General features: G+C 56.6%; 1 protein-coding gene across 3 annotated transcripts; it reads right to left on the bottom strand.

Moving 5' to 3' along the window:
* Positions 1–6: 6 nt before the first annotated feature.
* On the bottom strand, positions 7–13,350 carry CHST12 (carbohydrate sulfotransferase 12). Of its 3 annotated transcripts, none has more exons than XM_039879671.1 (2): positions 13,291–13,350; positions 7–1,346 (listed from the first exon to the last, which is right to left on the bottom strand). In XM_039879671.1, the coding sequence occupies exon 2, from the start codon at positions 1,266–1,268 to the stop codon at positions 39–41; it is 1,230 nt and encodes a 409-aa protein (XP_039735605.1). In that variant the 5' UTR covers positions 1,269–1,346; positions 13,291–13,350; the 3' UTR covers positions 7–38. The 3 variants fall into 3 exon arrangements, with proteins under 3 accessions (XP_039735605.1, XP_039735616.1, XP_039735611.1); XM_039879682.1 differs by having other exon boundaries at positions 13,286–13,336; XM_039879677.1 differs by lacking the exon at positions 13,291–13,350 and adding an exon at positions 12,552–12,816.
* Between the last annotated feature and the right edge of the window lie 282 nt (positions 13,351–13,632).

Here is a 13,632-nt window from a genome sequence, read left to right as displayed (position 1 = left end):
GTTGTGTTTTTGGCGACTGGCATTTCCCCCAAACGCCTTCAGTCTCTGAGTAGGTTTTCGGGCTTGGGGTAGCCAAAGAGAACGAAGTCTGCTTCGTAGAGTTTGTACAGCTGCTGCCTCCAGGCCAGGGGGATCTGGGCGAACCAGTCCTCCTCCCAGCTGCTGGCAGTTCTGTTCCGGTAGCTGGGCGGGAAGTGGAGCCGCTTGTCCACCTTGAGGAGCCTCAGCAGCTGGGCGGCGTCCTGGTCCAGCGTCTCCAGCTTCCCCACAAAGTCGTACTCTATCTGGCAGGGGTGGCACAGGCGGTGCACTTGCCTCCAGTGCTCGTTGAAGGGCGCCAGCTTCTCGGTGTGCGGGTCCAGCAGGTACTGGATGAAGTTGGCGAAGGACACCTTGAGGCCGGCGCTGAAGGCCTCGCTGACCGAGGCGGGCAGGCTGGTGTGGTTGGAGTACATCCTGAGCATGGGCACGGCGAAGCGCCGGTAGAACTCCTCGTTCTCCAGCTGGAACTTGCTGCGGAAGGCGGAGATGAGGCGCACGAAGGGGTCGCGCACGAACAGGAACTTGGTGTACTTGCGCAGCTTGGCCTTCATGAGGTGGCGCGAGAACTTGCCGTAGCGGCGCCAGAACTTGTTGAAAGTCAGGTGCGTGCTGGAGTTGTGCACGTACTCGCGCGGGATGTCCAGCGGGTCGCGGTACGGGGCGCCCTGGTCCAGGAGGCTCTCGCTCAGGACGATCATGACGCGCTTCCAGTTGGTGCAGGCCACCTTGGGCACGTAGCAGTAGATGACGCCGTGCCGGTCGTCCACGATGAGGTGGTTCAGCTCGTAGTTGGGGATGTCATCGAAGGAGCGCTCCTTGGTGGGGAACACGAAGCTGGCGTTGGTGCAGAAGTCCCGCAGGACGCTCCTGCGCGCCGCCTGCCGCGCGTCGGGGTCCGGGCCCGGCGGGGCGTCGCGGGGGGACCAGTCGTAGCCCCTCACGCTCTCCTCCACGTTGCCAGGCGCGGGCTGCTCCGCCGTCTCCCCGGGGCCCGCACCCCGCTTGCCGCCGGCGCCCAGCAGCTTCTCCAGAAACTCCTCCACGTCCGAGGCCGCGGCGAGCCCGGGCCCGGGGCTGGCGCGGGGCTGCAGCGGGTGCGGCCGCGACAAGGCCGTGTGCAGGTGGAAGTGGGCGGTGCCCACGCTGTCCCAGTAGGCGATGATCAGGAGGACCGTGAAGACGGAGCCCAGGACCAGCCACAGGCGGAAGAGCCGGCTCTTGGTCATTCTGCCCGGGACCCGCGGGCCTGTCCTGGACCCTTTCACTTCAGCTTCATGGAGAGACGGCCGTGCGCACCCAGGAACCTGGAAAGGTGACGAGAAGCGACGTTAAAGGTCCGGGCCTGGCGGAGGCTTTCCTTCGCCCTCAGATCAGACCCTCCTGCCCTCTGTGCGGCCTGCGGTCTCCCTCCCGCTCTGTCCTCCACCGCTGGACCTGGTGAGGCTGCCAGACCAGGGCCTTCAGCTGCTCCGTGTAATGTGGCGGAGGCTGCTTACAGGGCACAAGAGGACCAGTGGGACTGGCAAGGGGCCTGGAGACCCTTTGTCGTGGCAGTGGAAGGGGGGGGGGGCCTCACAGACCAGTCGCTGAGTGGGATGCAGACCTCGGTAACGAGGAGGGCCCGAGAGAGGACAGGGGACCGTGAGACAAAAGCCCTGCAGGGGCTTTTGTCTCGAAGGCTGACGCTCAGTACGAGCTGCAGTTTAGGAACATGCTCCGGATGCCCCAGCCCCTGCAGAGAAACCCTTCTGCTGTGCACTTAATCCAAACAAACACGCATGAGCCAGGCCCTCGGGAGTGGCCAACACATGCCGTGCACTGTCCCTGGCCCTCTGTGCAGGAAGGATGGCGCGCGCTTGGCCTGAAGCTGAGGTCACTGGGGTGGCAGTGAAGGCCCACAGACCAGGCTGCCGAAAATGGGCCCACGTGAGCGCCTTCCAGGTTCTAGGCCCGCCGTCAGTGATCCCTGAGGTGGCAGATCCACGACCGAAGGTGGGGAGAGGCAGCCTGATCTTCAAAAGCAGCAGGGGAGGGAACACGAAGGAGGAAAGGTTCAGGGGCTGGCTGCGAACCACCGATCCTCCCTGGACAGGCGGGGCGGCCCCGCAGGCCTGGCCAGCCAAGGGGCCGGGTGGGAATCCTGCACATGGAGACGCAGGCAGACAGCAGGTTTGTAACTGACCCACAGCTTCCAATAAAGGCTGTTGTCAACCACTCAATGTCAACACCCAAGAAGCCAGAGCCCTGCATCCTTGGCCCAGTCACGGTGCACAGGTGTCTGAGCACCAGTTCTGCCCCAGGGACTTCTAAGTGACAGGGACACAACAGGGAAGAAGACACAGTGTTTGATCGCTCGCTGGGCCAGAGAATAACTAAGCTGTGGGTGAGCCTGGGCGGGGCGCTGGCGCGGCCAGATGAGCGGCTGCTGCTGCCACACCCGCCCCGACAACTGGAAACTACAGGCGCGACACAGTCGGCCAGCACAGGAAGACGCTGGGGCTCTGGGACTTGAGGGGCGGCAGGAGTGAGTTTGCTGGGCTCCTCACTGTCTCCCACACATCCCAGCCAACAGCACGGGAAAAAGAGCCTGCCCCCAGCAAGAGCCCAGCCAAAGGCTGGGAAGCGGTGGCTGTGTCCTCTGCCCTGTGTCCTTGGGACGTCCTGATAGGGATGCCTTTGCTGACCTGGGCCTTGGACCGTGCCCCATAGCCTGACAATGTGATTTACGGCGGAGGCTTCGGGTCACACGTGTGGAGGCTGGAGACTGCAGTTAGCCATGTGGGGAGTCAACGCAGCTGCCTGACGAAGCCCCAGTAAAGACACTGGACACTGAGGCTCAGAGAACTTCCTGGCTGGCAACACTCTGTGCGTGCTGTCACACGTGAATGCCGGGAGAAGCCAGCACTGGCCACACCTTCTCTGGGAGAGGACAGTTAGAAGCTCCATGTGGGGAACCTTCCTAGACTCTGCCCCCTGCACCTCTGTCCTTGGCTAACTGTCACCTGAATCCTTTGTTGTAATAAGCCATAATTGTATGACAGCTCAGTGAGCTCTGTGAATCCTTCTAGCAAATGGGGACCCCCAAGACTTTTTATTGGTGTCAGAAGGCGGGTCTTGGGAACTGCTCGTAAGGTCGGAGTGGTCTAACAACAGAAATATCTTCTGGGCAAGTTCTAGTGTACTAAAGCCTAACGGCAGAGAAAAAGCACCCCCGCCCCGTTTCAGCAGGCTACACGGGGAGCTGGTTCTCTACCCCCACCTGGCAGACACCCCACCGCACTGGCAGGCATCTGTGGAACTGAGCCGGGAGCTGGCCTCCCTTACCGCCTGTGGAAGCAGGCAGTGGGGTGCGTGCTCTGATCCCCTGCCCGGGTGAGCCCAGTGCGGTCCACGGGGAGTTGAGCCTCCACCCCCACGCCAACCCAGCCCCACTGGGATGGCCTGAGGAGGTAGGAGGTGGGGTTAGTTGACACTCGCTTCCTCCCCACCCACTCCCCAGGATGAAAACATTAGCCATGCGAACATTAATCAGAAGAGGTCACCTGGGGTCAACATGCTCATAGTCCCTGCCAGATCTACCAGCCAGGGTGTGACTCAGCTAAGTACTGTCTTCCGCTGGGCCCTCTGTCCCACAGGATCCAATACCCCAAGCCACCAGCACACTACCTGGTACACCCCGCCAGCACGAGACTGGGGTCTGGACTCAGAGACATGAACAGCGGGTTAGAAGGAGGGGTTGAAAATAAGAGCTTGACATTCAAACTGGGATCAGCGTTAAGCGGTCCACCTAGGTCAAACGGAATCAGCTACACAGGACGGAGAGAGACCTCCGAGTCGGATACGAGCAACTTAAAGGGATGCAGTGGACAAAGGAAATGAATGCGGGGCAAAGCTGCGGGGACGCCCAGGGAAGGCGGTCACTCGGCACTGCCAGTGCCTCCTGGAGTCGGGCACAGCCGTGTCCTAGTCACGCATCATCTATTTATTCTGCGTTCTAAAGGCAACGACCGCATCACAAAACTCACGGAAACAAACTCCTGCGGCCTGAGGTGAGACTTCCTGCCTGTGTCTCTCACAGCTGCTGCTGGCAGCTTGGCTGGGCCCCTCGGAGTGTGTTGTGGGTGTGAGCGGAACAAGGACAAGGACACAACAGCTTTTAATACCCTTTTAATGGTTAGAATCACACGATTTCACAGCCTGCTTTAAAAACCAGATCGTAAGTGGCCATGCCAGTAACATTTTCAAGACCATTCCTTCCCAACGGTGTTTAACAGCGAAGAGTTTCTTGAGATGAAGGCGGAACCATATCCAAAAATAAAAGGGGGTAACTGGGAAGTCGAACAACTTGAGAGGCTGGTTTCCTTTTTTTTTTTGGTTTCCAATTTTAAGATCAAGGCTAAAGAGCAGCATGAAGATGGAGGCGTCACAGTCACATCCGAGGACACGGGCATGAGAACTGACCACGGCCATGCCGTCACCCACGTTCCTAAAACGCGAGGAACCAGACAGGCCACGACCTAAATACCTTTGCTTATTTTTTAGCCAAGAAGTAGTAACTGCACATTAACAAATGCTAGTGCCTACGACCTTTTATAAAGACTCTGACGCACTTTACCAATACTTTGGTAAGACTTGCTTTAATTGTAAGGAACAGACATGGTCAAATATTTCAGAATAGCGACATGTAATTGATGAGACCTTTTTAATAGCAGCTGCCATTTAACAAGCCCTTAGTATGCGCAGGCAGTGAGGTGAGCATTTTTTATTACTTCACGGCCTCGCACACAACCTCCTACAACGCGACCCTCCCGTGGACGAGGAAACGGAGGCTCAGCGACGTCAGGCCGAGCTCCGAATTCAGGTCCGACCCCAAAGTCGAGCCGCTCGCACACGCCCTCGGCCGCCAGCGCGCTCTCGCCGAGCAGCTTCATGGAGGCACAGCCGACACGGCTGCGCAGAGGTCGGACGCGCGATCTGGTGAATGAGGACGTACGTGTGCACCGGGACACCATCGCCACAGTCGCGCAGGGAACACCTCCGTCACCTTCAAAACTCACCCACCGGTCCTGTCCCCTCCAGCAACTGCCGATCTGCTTTCTGCCATTATAAATCAGCGCAACTTTCTACTCAAAGTTCGACCCGGTCAACAGAGGGGCCTGGAAAGATGACGCCTCCTCGGAAGTTCAGACAATGACCTCCGTATCTGTCACCAAGGAACAAGGGTTTCCTGGCTTTTCTGACACGAGGGCATAGCGGCACTGGTCCCTGAGGCAAGGACACCTGACAGAGCACCCGCTCCAGCAGACAGGGCCCTGCTCAAAGGGAGGTCGGCGGGGAACCAGGCCTCACATCCTGTACCTGCCGGGGGCGCAACGGGCTCTCTGGACACTTCCTGACCATCTCGAGTGTGGTCCTCAAGTTCAAAGGAAGCGTGTGATCTTTAACGAGAGGGCGTTTAATTCAGTTAAAGCCACTATTTTTCCTTATTTGGCGTATTAGCACTGAACATTAGACTCTTTTAGTCTTTAATACATTTAATGCCTCAAGTTCTGTTCTTAATCAGTGGCCTTGGCCAAGGGCTCCAGGTGCGGAATCAGGAGCCCACGTTGGGGGTCTTCCGGTCACCCCCTCGCCCGGGCCCACAGCAGGTCACACAGGTCACCCAGGGCTCTTCCCTCATCGGCACAGGGTCTGCAGCTTTTCATAAACAGCGAGTCAATTAACTGACTCGTAACGAGACTCCTGACTTACATCACACAGACCAGAGCACTCGGTGTGAACGGTGCGGTCTCTTGCTGTGAGCAGCCGCAGGCGTGACAGGTTACAACAACTCGGTCACTTGCTGAGCACAGGCCCACACAGGCGGAAGAGAGCCCAGCTCCAAGAGAGTGCCAGTAAACGCCCCTGGACGGTGGGCGTTTGGGAGATTCTGACTGACTGCTTTATATACAGTCTCTGTATTTAAATTTGTTTTGTTTATGTTGAGCATTTATTCTTTCTCTCAGAAAAATGTTTCCTTTTAAAGAAGATGCACGACAAGATTAAGACGCTGACAACTTGGATTTCAGGCAAATGAAAAACTTTTGTGCATGAAAAGACACAGTCAAACAGAGCCAGAAGACTCCCATAGAATGGGAGAGAAGGTCTGTAAACCATCTATCTAAGAAGGGACTGACATCCAGAATATATGGAGAACTCATAAAACTCAACAACAAAAAAAATCAAACGACCTGACTGAAGAACGGGCAAAGGGCTCAAACAGACATTTCTCCAGAGAAGACACGCGGGTGGCTGGGGAGCGCCGGACAAGGTGCTCGACATCACTCCTCACCAGGGAAATGCAAATCAAAGCCACAAGGAGATGGCCCCTCACACCGTATGACGGTTCCTGTAAAACACACATGCACACGCAAAACAAAAAAACCGCGAGTACCAGGGCAGACGCGGAGAGTCCAGAGCCCTTCTGTGCTGTCAAGGGGGCTGTGACACGGTGTGGCCGCCGCGGAGACAGTGGAGGGCCCACGAGCAGTTAGTGACCCTGCAGCCCCACCCCTGGGTCTGCGCCCCAAAGAACTGGAAGCAGGGTCTCCAAGCCATAGCCGCACCCCCATGTTCACAGCAGCTCTGTTCAAACAGCTAAAAGACGGAAGCCACCCAAGCATCCCCTGAAGAACAAAGACAAGATGGGGCGGATGCATACAATGAAATGCCACTCAGCCTTCAAAAGGAAGGACATTCTGACACCTGTTACAACACAGACGGACCTGGAGGACAGTGTGCTTCGTGAGACAAGCCAGTCACAAAAGGCCACGCAATGTGATTCCGCCCATAGAAGACCGAGAGTAAGATTCAGAGACAGAGGCAGGGAGGGGGCCTGGGGCTGGGGAGGGGTGGGGGTTAGTGTTTAATGGGGACAGAGTCTCAGTTTTGGAAGATGGAAAGTTCTATAGATGGACAGTGGTGACGGTCACACAGCCATGTGAATGTGCCTAATGCCACTGAACTGGACACTTAAAAATGATTAAGATGGTACATTTTATGTTATCTGTTTTTTACCCTAAAAATCTTTGAGGAAAAATGAGGTCTTGCCCTCAGGACGGCCCAAACCCTGCGCGTCTATCCGGCACTGGGGCTGCCCCAGAACCCTTGCCCCGCCCTGGATCCTGACGCGGGGCCAGATTTGCTTCGGTGCCGCCCTTCCTGGCCTTTCCAAACCCAGGCGACCAGCGTCTAACACAGCGGAGGCAGCGCTCACCGATGAAGCCAAGGCCACGGTCCATTTTTAACATCAAGGAGAAGGGCGGCCTGTGTGTTGTCATCTCTAACCTCAGACACACCACATAAACAGCAGTTGTGGACACAAGGCGGCGAGTGTGTCCGATGGCCGGGGAGAGCGGTCCTCGGGAAGGAAAGGGCCGCGGCCACTTTAAAGTTCAGATACAACACCGAAGACACTACCCACGAATGGAAAGACTGGCCGCACCAAGATGCGTACGAGAATGTCCACTGCAGCTTTAGGCAAAGCAGCTACAAACTGAAAACCACCCAGAGGTCCATCCGCAAGCGAGTGAGTCAGCCGACGGGCGCGCTCAGCCAGCGGGAGCGCGCTCAGCGCTAAGAACAGCGAGCCCGGCACGCATCGGCACGCGCACGGGTGACTCTCACCGGGACCGCACTGAACAGAAGAACCCAGACGCAAACGAGGACACGCCGCACGGCTCCACTAGAGGACTCGTTTAAAAAGGGCAGAAATAATGACAGAGACCACAGGCTGCAGCAGACAGGAGGGAACTCTGGGCGATGAAAACTCTGTTATGCCGATTACGGTGGTCGTTACGCAGCTGCGTACACCTGTCTGTATTCTCTGAAATGTGTGCATTTTACCGTGTGTAAAATAAACCCCAATACATTTGATTTCGAGGGGGGAAACGTCAGTCTCATTAATGTCTAGGTGAAACTTTCCCCTTCAACATGAAGGCCATGAACGAGCCCTCACCAGTTTCCACAAAACAGAACAGAACACCAGCACCCACGTCCTCCACAGGCATTTAGAGGTCGCGAGGGAGCGAGCAGGAATTCTGAGGCCGGGCCCAGTCTCTGCTGAGCGCCTGGAACATCACCTGAAGTCTGAGTTTCAACTCTTGTTCTTCACAAACCCAGAACGACTGAGGCCTCTCTGCTAACCAGAGCCACTGAAAGCATGAAGATGAGAGACTATCAGCTAATGCTCTAGAATGGTAAAGCGCTTTCTCTAGACTAGACCGCGGGCCTTCATGGCCCTTCCGTGTTCATCGGGAGGCACCTGCCCTACCACAGCTGCAGCCTGGAGGCTGAGAACAGTGCCTGGCACGGGGCAGGCACTCAACAAGGAGTGGTTATGCTAACAAAAAACAGAGAAATACAATTGGCCCTGATTTCGTAACTTATGAAACCGGGTGACAGGTAAAACAGGGATCATAGTATTGTTCTCTCTACTTTTGGAAGTGCTTAAAAACGCTTTACGACAAGTTTTTTAAAAAAGCTAAAGGTTCCAGATCTCTGATATGTGACCACAGCCAGGAAACAGAGAACAATGACAATAAGGAAGAGGAAATAAGAACAAGTAAACTCTCTGATAAGAAGAGCTGGTGAGCGATCTGAGGAGCGCAGAGGCGAGGGCTCCTCTTTCATTAGACTCAGAAGCTCCCTGCGCCTCTGTCTTGATTTTTATCAAAGTTATGCACACATGTCCCCAATCCCCGGGCTGAGGTCCTGGCATGTTAGAAACCAGGCTGCACAGCAGGCGAGCGGCGGGAGCCAGCGAGGCTTCGTCTGCATCTGCAGCCGCGCCCAGCGCCGGCATCACCGCCTCAGCTCTGCCTCAGATCCTCAGGCGCTAGATTCTCATAGGAGCGCCGGGCCCTGGTGTGAAACCTGCTGGGGACCGCTGTGTTACAGGATCAAACCAGTCTCAAGAGTTCATTACAAAACACAGCAGCCCCTCTCCCATCATCCACCTCCACCCTTCTCCCTCATTCTTTCCAGCTGAATCTTCTGGCGCTCCCTCCCACCGCTAAGTAACAGTGCCAGGGCGGCTGCCAGACTGTCCGGTCTGGGCACGGGCTATTGACTTCCCACTCTGGCAGGTGGGCAAGCGGTCCGGTCTCTTTTCTCCCGTGGACAGCCGTGCCCTTCTCATCCCCACATCTTCTCCCGGCAGGCAGAGCAGCATTTCAATTCAGTGTCTACACAAATCATCAGCACTGTACGAAGGCTACGCACAGCTGAGCCTTGCAGTACACCCTAATTATTTTTCTTTTTCTGCACAAGTTTATTTTCCCTGGAACTAGTAAGTCTTGGTTCTTCATTTACTTTGTTTTTTATGTGCTTATCATCAATCCAGCCCCAACTCTGCCAGCTCCCTAAACCCCCTCCCCAGATGCCCCAGTGCATCAAGTGCCCTGTCCATTTCATCTCCCTCCGGCCAAATCTCCTAAAGAAGCCTCTGGCCCTCTCCGGTTGTGCATGTGGTGTCCACGCCTGGTGCCCAGCTGGCATCCAGCCTCTGCATCTCATCCAGTGACACTCTTCACCTTTCTCTGGAAGAAGATACTGTCTCCTCCAGCTTTCTAGATTCGCCATCTCATTTGGGGAGAGCACGTCTGCCAGTCCCTTCCTTAAAAGACATGAGGGAAATTTCTGAAGCATATTTGAAGATATCTTTATTCTACCCTCCATTTCCTGAGTACAGAGCTCAAGATCGAAAATATTTTCCTTCATAATCTTGAACGCCATGCTTTCTTGTCTTCCACCTTCCAATGTTGCTGCGGACAGGTCCCCAGGCCATTATGCTTCATGCTACGATGACCTGTTGGTGGCCCATTTTTATTCTTTCTCTAGAAGCTAGCAGTCTTCGCTGTTCCAGACTTCTGCAATCTAACAACAACGTGCTTTGGAGTGGGTGTGCACATCTCTCTCCATTATCCAAATTCTGGAACCGACAGCTGCAGAGGCACGTCCAAATAAACGCCTTGCTTCCCAAACTCATACTCGTCACTGTCGGAAACTTGGCAATCCCTCACTACCCAAACGTGCTCCCCACACCCTAAATATCCCAACTGAGGAGACTAGGAGAGTGAAGGGCACCTGCATTTCACTCACGGTGCGGGCCACTCAGCGCCCCTTCCAAGGCAGAGAGTTCTGGTTTTAGGAAATCATCTTTGATTTCATCTCATTTTTCTTTCTCACTGAAACTCTTGTTTTTTTCTTTTTTCTCTCATTTCCATCTCTCTGCTTTTCCATAAATCTTCGTCATCTTCCTAACTTCCTCACCCTTATCTTTCACCCAAGTTTTTTTTATTTCGGCCATTGTTTTTTTATATGAGTTTTTGTTCTTTTCTAGAATGCTTTTTTTTAAGAGCATTTTGTTCTGTGTCACACATGCGCTCTTTTCTCTTATACATGAGTGTACATGACTGACAGTTTGCTTTTTAAGTCTTCCTGCACACTCTCTACTGCCTCCAAGTGTGTGTTATGGTCTCCATCTTCCATATCAGAAGGTTTCTTCACAAGTTTTTGGTTATCTGTTCCTATTTAAGGGGTGAGACATTAAAAAAACTACTTGGAAGCTTTAAACCCTGGCAGGGGTTATTAATTATAAAGGTCCTAGGCCAGTGATCCAGCTGGGCCTCCTGCCTGGGGACCCCCGAGGTCACTATTTTTAGGCCTTTTCTCTTGGGCTACTTCCTCTTCCACTCTCCTGCCTGGAGGAGAACCAGCTGGGAGTGCTCCGGCTTGCCCTCCGGGTCTGTACAGCAGTGTGCTCCCTCTCCTCCGCTCAACCGCGCCTGGTGTTTCTCAGATACTTCTTCAGTGCTCTAAACAGTTACACAAAACCCCTGCCCCTTGGTTAACTGCAGGAAGTACTGAGTTACTGCGTCAGTTGTCATTAGGCCCGTCTGAAGGCAAGTGACTGGACAACCACCAGCTCTGGCTGCAGCCACAGAACCACCAAGTAGGTGTGAAACTAACTTGCTGAAGAGAAAGAGAAACAATTTTAAAACTTGAAACTGAAAAAAGTGTTTGTTTTTTTTTAAAATGACACACTAGCTGCATTTGTTTCTGTCGTATCGGAAACTAGTCTCTTCCAGGAATGGCATTTCAGCCTGGAGGCCTCACTGGAGGAGAAGCACCCGCAGCCTGGGCGGGTGTGCGGCATGGTAAACCGCATGTCCAGCGGTGGCCTCCAACACGCCGCTCTTCTGCCGCCCGAGCCTTCCACGCCGGCGTTCCCCCCGACTGCGCCCTCGGATACGCCCGCGCCACATGAGCAGACCTCATCCAGGACGGCCCACGAATACCGCCAGTTCTACAAGTCTAGCAATCAAAATGTGTTTGCCACTCCAGCACTCCCCGCAGCTACCAGCTCCGGCCTTCGGTCGTCACCCCAGCGAGAAATCTCGGTTCCTTGTTCCCGTTAACACCACTGACGGGCACCCTCTGTCTTCTGTCAACCTAACACCCCTCTCCACTCTCTTGGCCATTGTCTCGGCCCTCATGCCCTAAGGCTGTACCCAGCTCAGTCTCCACCTGCCTGTACCCTGGGTCCGTCCCCATTCTCCCTCGAGCTACTTCTCTGAAACACAGATCTATCACGCCCACCCCCCAACCCGAGACTAAGCCTCGCCAAGGGGATAAAAGCTGAAATGCCCTAGCACAGAAGTCAAGGCCCTTCCCAGGCAGAACCTCTCTGCAGCCTCAGCTTTCGCCCCAGTCCTCAAACCCCATCCCACAAGCAATGCAGGGACTCGATGCCCCTCAACGTCCATTCGCTTCCATGTCTCCCCATATCTTGCTGCCCCTTCCTGGAATGTTCTCCCAACCTTCACTCTTCCTGTGAGGCCCGATTCCCAAAGTTGTCTCCATCATGGAAAACTCCTCAATACCAAGAGATAAGCTTGGCTGCCCCTCTTTCTTCGCACTCCCTAAACACCTACGTGACAGCAACGACCACGCTGTGTCACGGCCGGGTAACCACACCAGCAGCAGCAGCACCGACCTGGCATCTCACAGATGATTAGAAGCTCCTGATCACCGGGGCGCACGCCGAGTAGCCCAGAACGCACCACTGGCCTGAAAACATCTGCCCAGAGTCCTATATGCTAATTTGCAAGAAAATAAACACCCCTGCAGTTCCGCGCAGGGACTGTAAGTTCACCGAATTGCTATTTCTCATAACAACTTCGTGATGTCCCCGTTTTCTCTCAGTTTTCACCCAGGCACCAGCCCTGACTCACATTCCCAACACCAGATGTTCAGAGATGGGCTAAACTGTGTCTGGTTTGGGGGCAGGCGAGGACCAGCTGAGCTGCTTCCCAGCCACCTTCAGCCTACACCCACACTTCCGGGGACGATGCCCATGGAGAAGCACTTGTACCGCTCTGCGGGCAAGTCACATTCTCATTCACCCCGGGGTCTGCTGAGTGAGTCTCTCCGGCGTGGAATTATAAAATAAATAATGCAATAATCACCGACACACTGTGGCTTGTTGTGCTCCGTGCCAGACAGAACCTCAGCTCCAGCCAACGGTCTGTCAGTGATGTCTTGGTGGCCGGGAGCCCAGCTAGAAGATATAAGTCCTACTGTTAGGACGAATACATGGCTTCCCTTCGCCCGAGAGGCAGACCTGAGCAAAGGGGCATTTGAGGGACACTCTGCCACGAACCCTTGTGTCCGCCGGGGCCGCGGTGACTGGTCTGTGGTCAGCGGGACGGGGAAGCCAAGTCCGGGCGACAGGGAAACGCGCACAGCCCGTGGGCCGGGCGCCGCGGTGCGGGGCCCCCTCCGCGAGGCGCGGGGCGGAGGGGCCCGTGCCGGGCGCGTCCGCCCCGCGGTCCCCAGGCAGCAGCACCGGTGGGCGCTGCGGCGCCTCCGTCGCTCGGAACAAGGACCGACTCTCCTTCCAGACTCCCAAGCGGCCGAAGAAGGAAACCGGTGGCGCGCCGGGACCCTCTGCCGGCCGCCGGCCCGCAGCAGCGCCGGGCGACAGCAGGGCGGGGCCCGGCCACCGCGGCGGCTCCCCGATCCCCGCCAGGGCCGCGGCTCAGAGAGGGTGCGAACCGGGCAAGGTCACACAGCGGCCGGAGCGGGCGCTCGGCCCCGGGCCGCGCCGGACCCGCCGGGCGGGCCGAGGGAGCGGGGACCCGCCCGGCCCGCCGGGACCCCAGCGCCGCGCCGCGCGCCCCGCACCTCGCACGCCCCTCACCTCACCTCGCGCCACCGCCGCCTCGCGACCCGCGGACCCTGCCGAGGCCGCCCCTCCGCTGGCCCCGCCCCCGCCCCCGCCCGGCTCCGGAGCCCCGCCTTCCCCCCTCTTCTCGCGAGAAGTCGCGGCCCCCGGAGGGGCCACGGAGACCGAGGGGCGCCCGCCCTCGACGCGCCTGCGCCCTCCGAGCGCCCGCGCGCTCCCCAGCCAGCGCCATGTGGCGCCATATTTACGACCCGGACGGCCCCGCCCCCGGCCGCCCCCTCGGCAGCCAATCCTGCTCTGCGGCCGGGGCCGCGGCTCCGCCCCCCGCGGGCGGGGCGCCGGGAGCTGCGGGCGGCCCCCTC

Source organism: Pteropus medius, unplaced genomic scaffold (assembly GCF_902729225.1).
Source record: "Pteropus medius unplaced genomic scaffold, Ma_sr-lr_union100, whole genome shotgun sequence".
Classification (NCBI taxonomy): domain Eukaryota; kingdom Metazoa; phylum Chordata; class Mammalia; order Chiroptera; family Pteropodidae; genus Pteropus; species Pteropus medius.
The sequence above is the reverse complement of the archived record's forward strand: the minus strand, read 5'-3'. Positions and strand labels throughout refer to the sequence as shown.

Excerpts from the sequence above, each read along its gene's own strand:
- CHST12 (XM_039879671.1), bottom strand. The coding sequence starts at position 1,268 with ATGACCAAGAGCCGGCTCTTCCGCCTGTGGCTGGTCCTGGGCTCCGTC.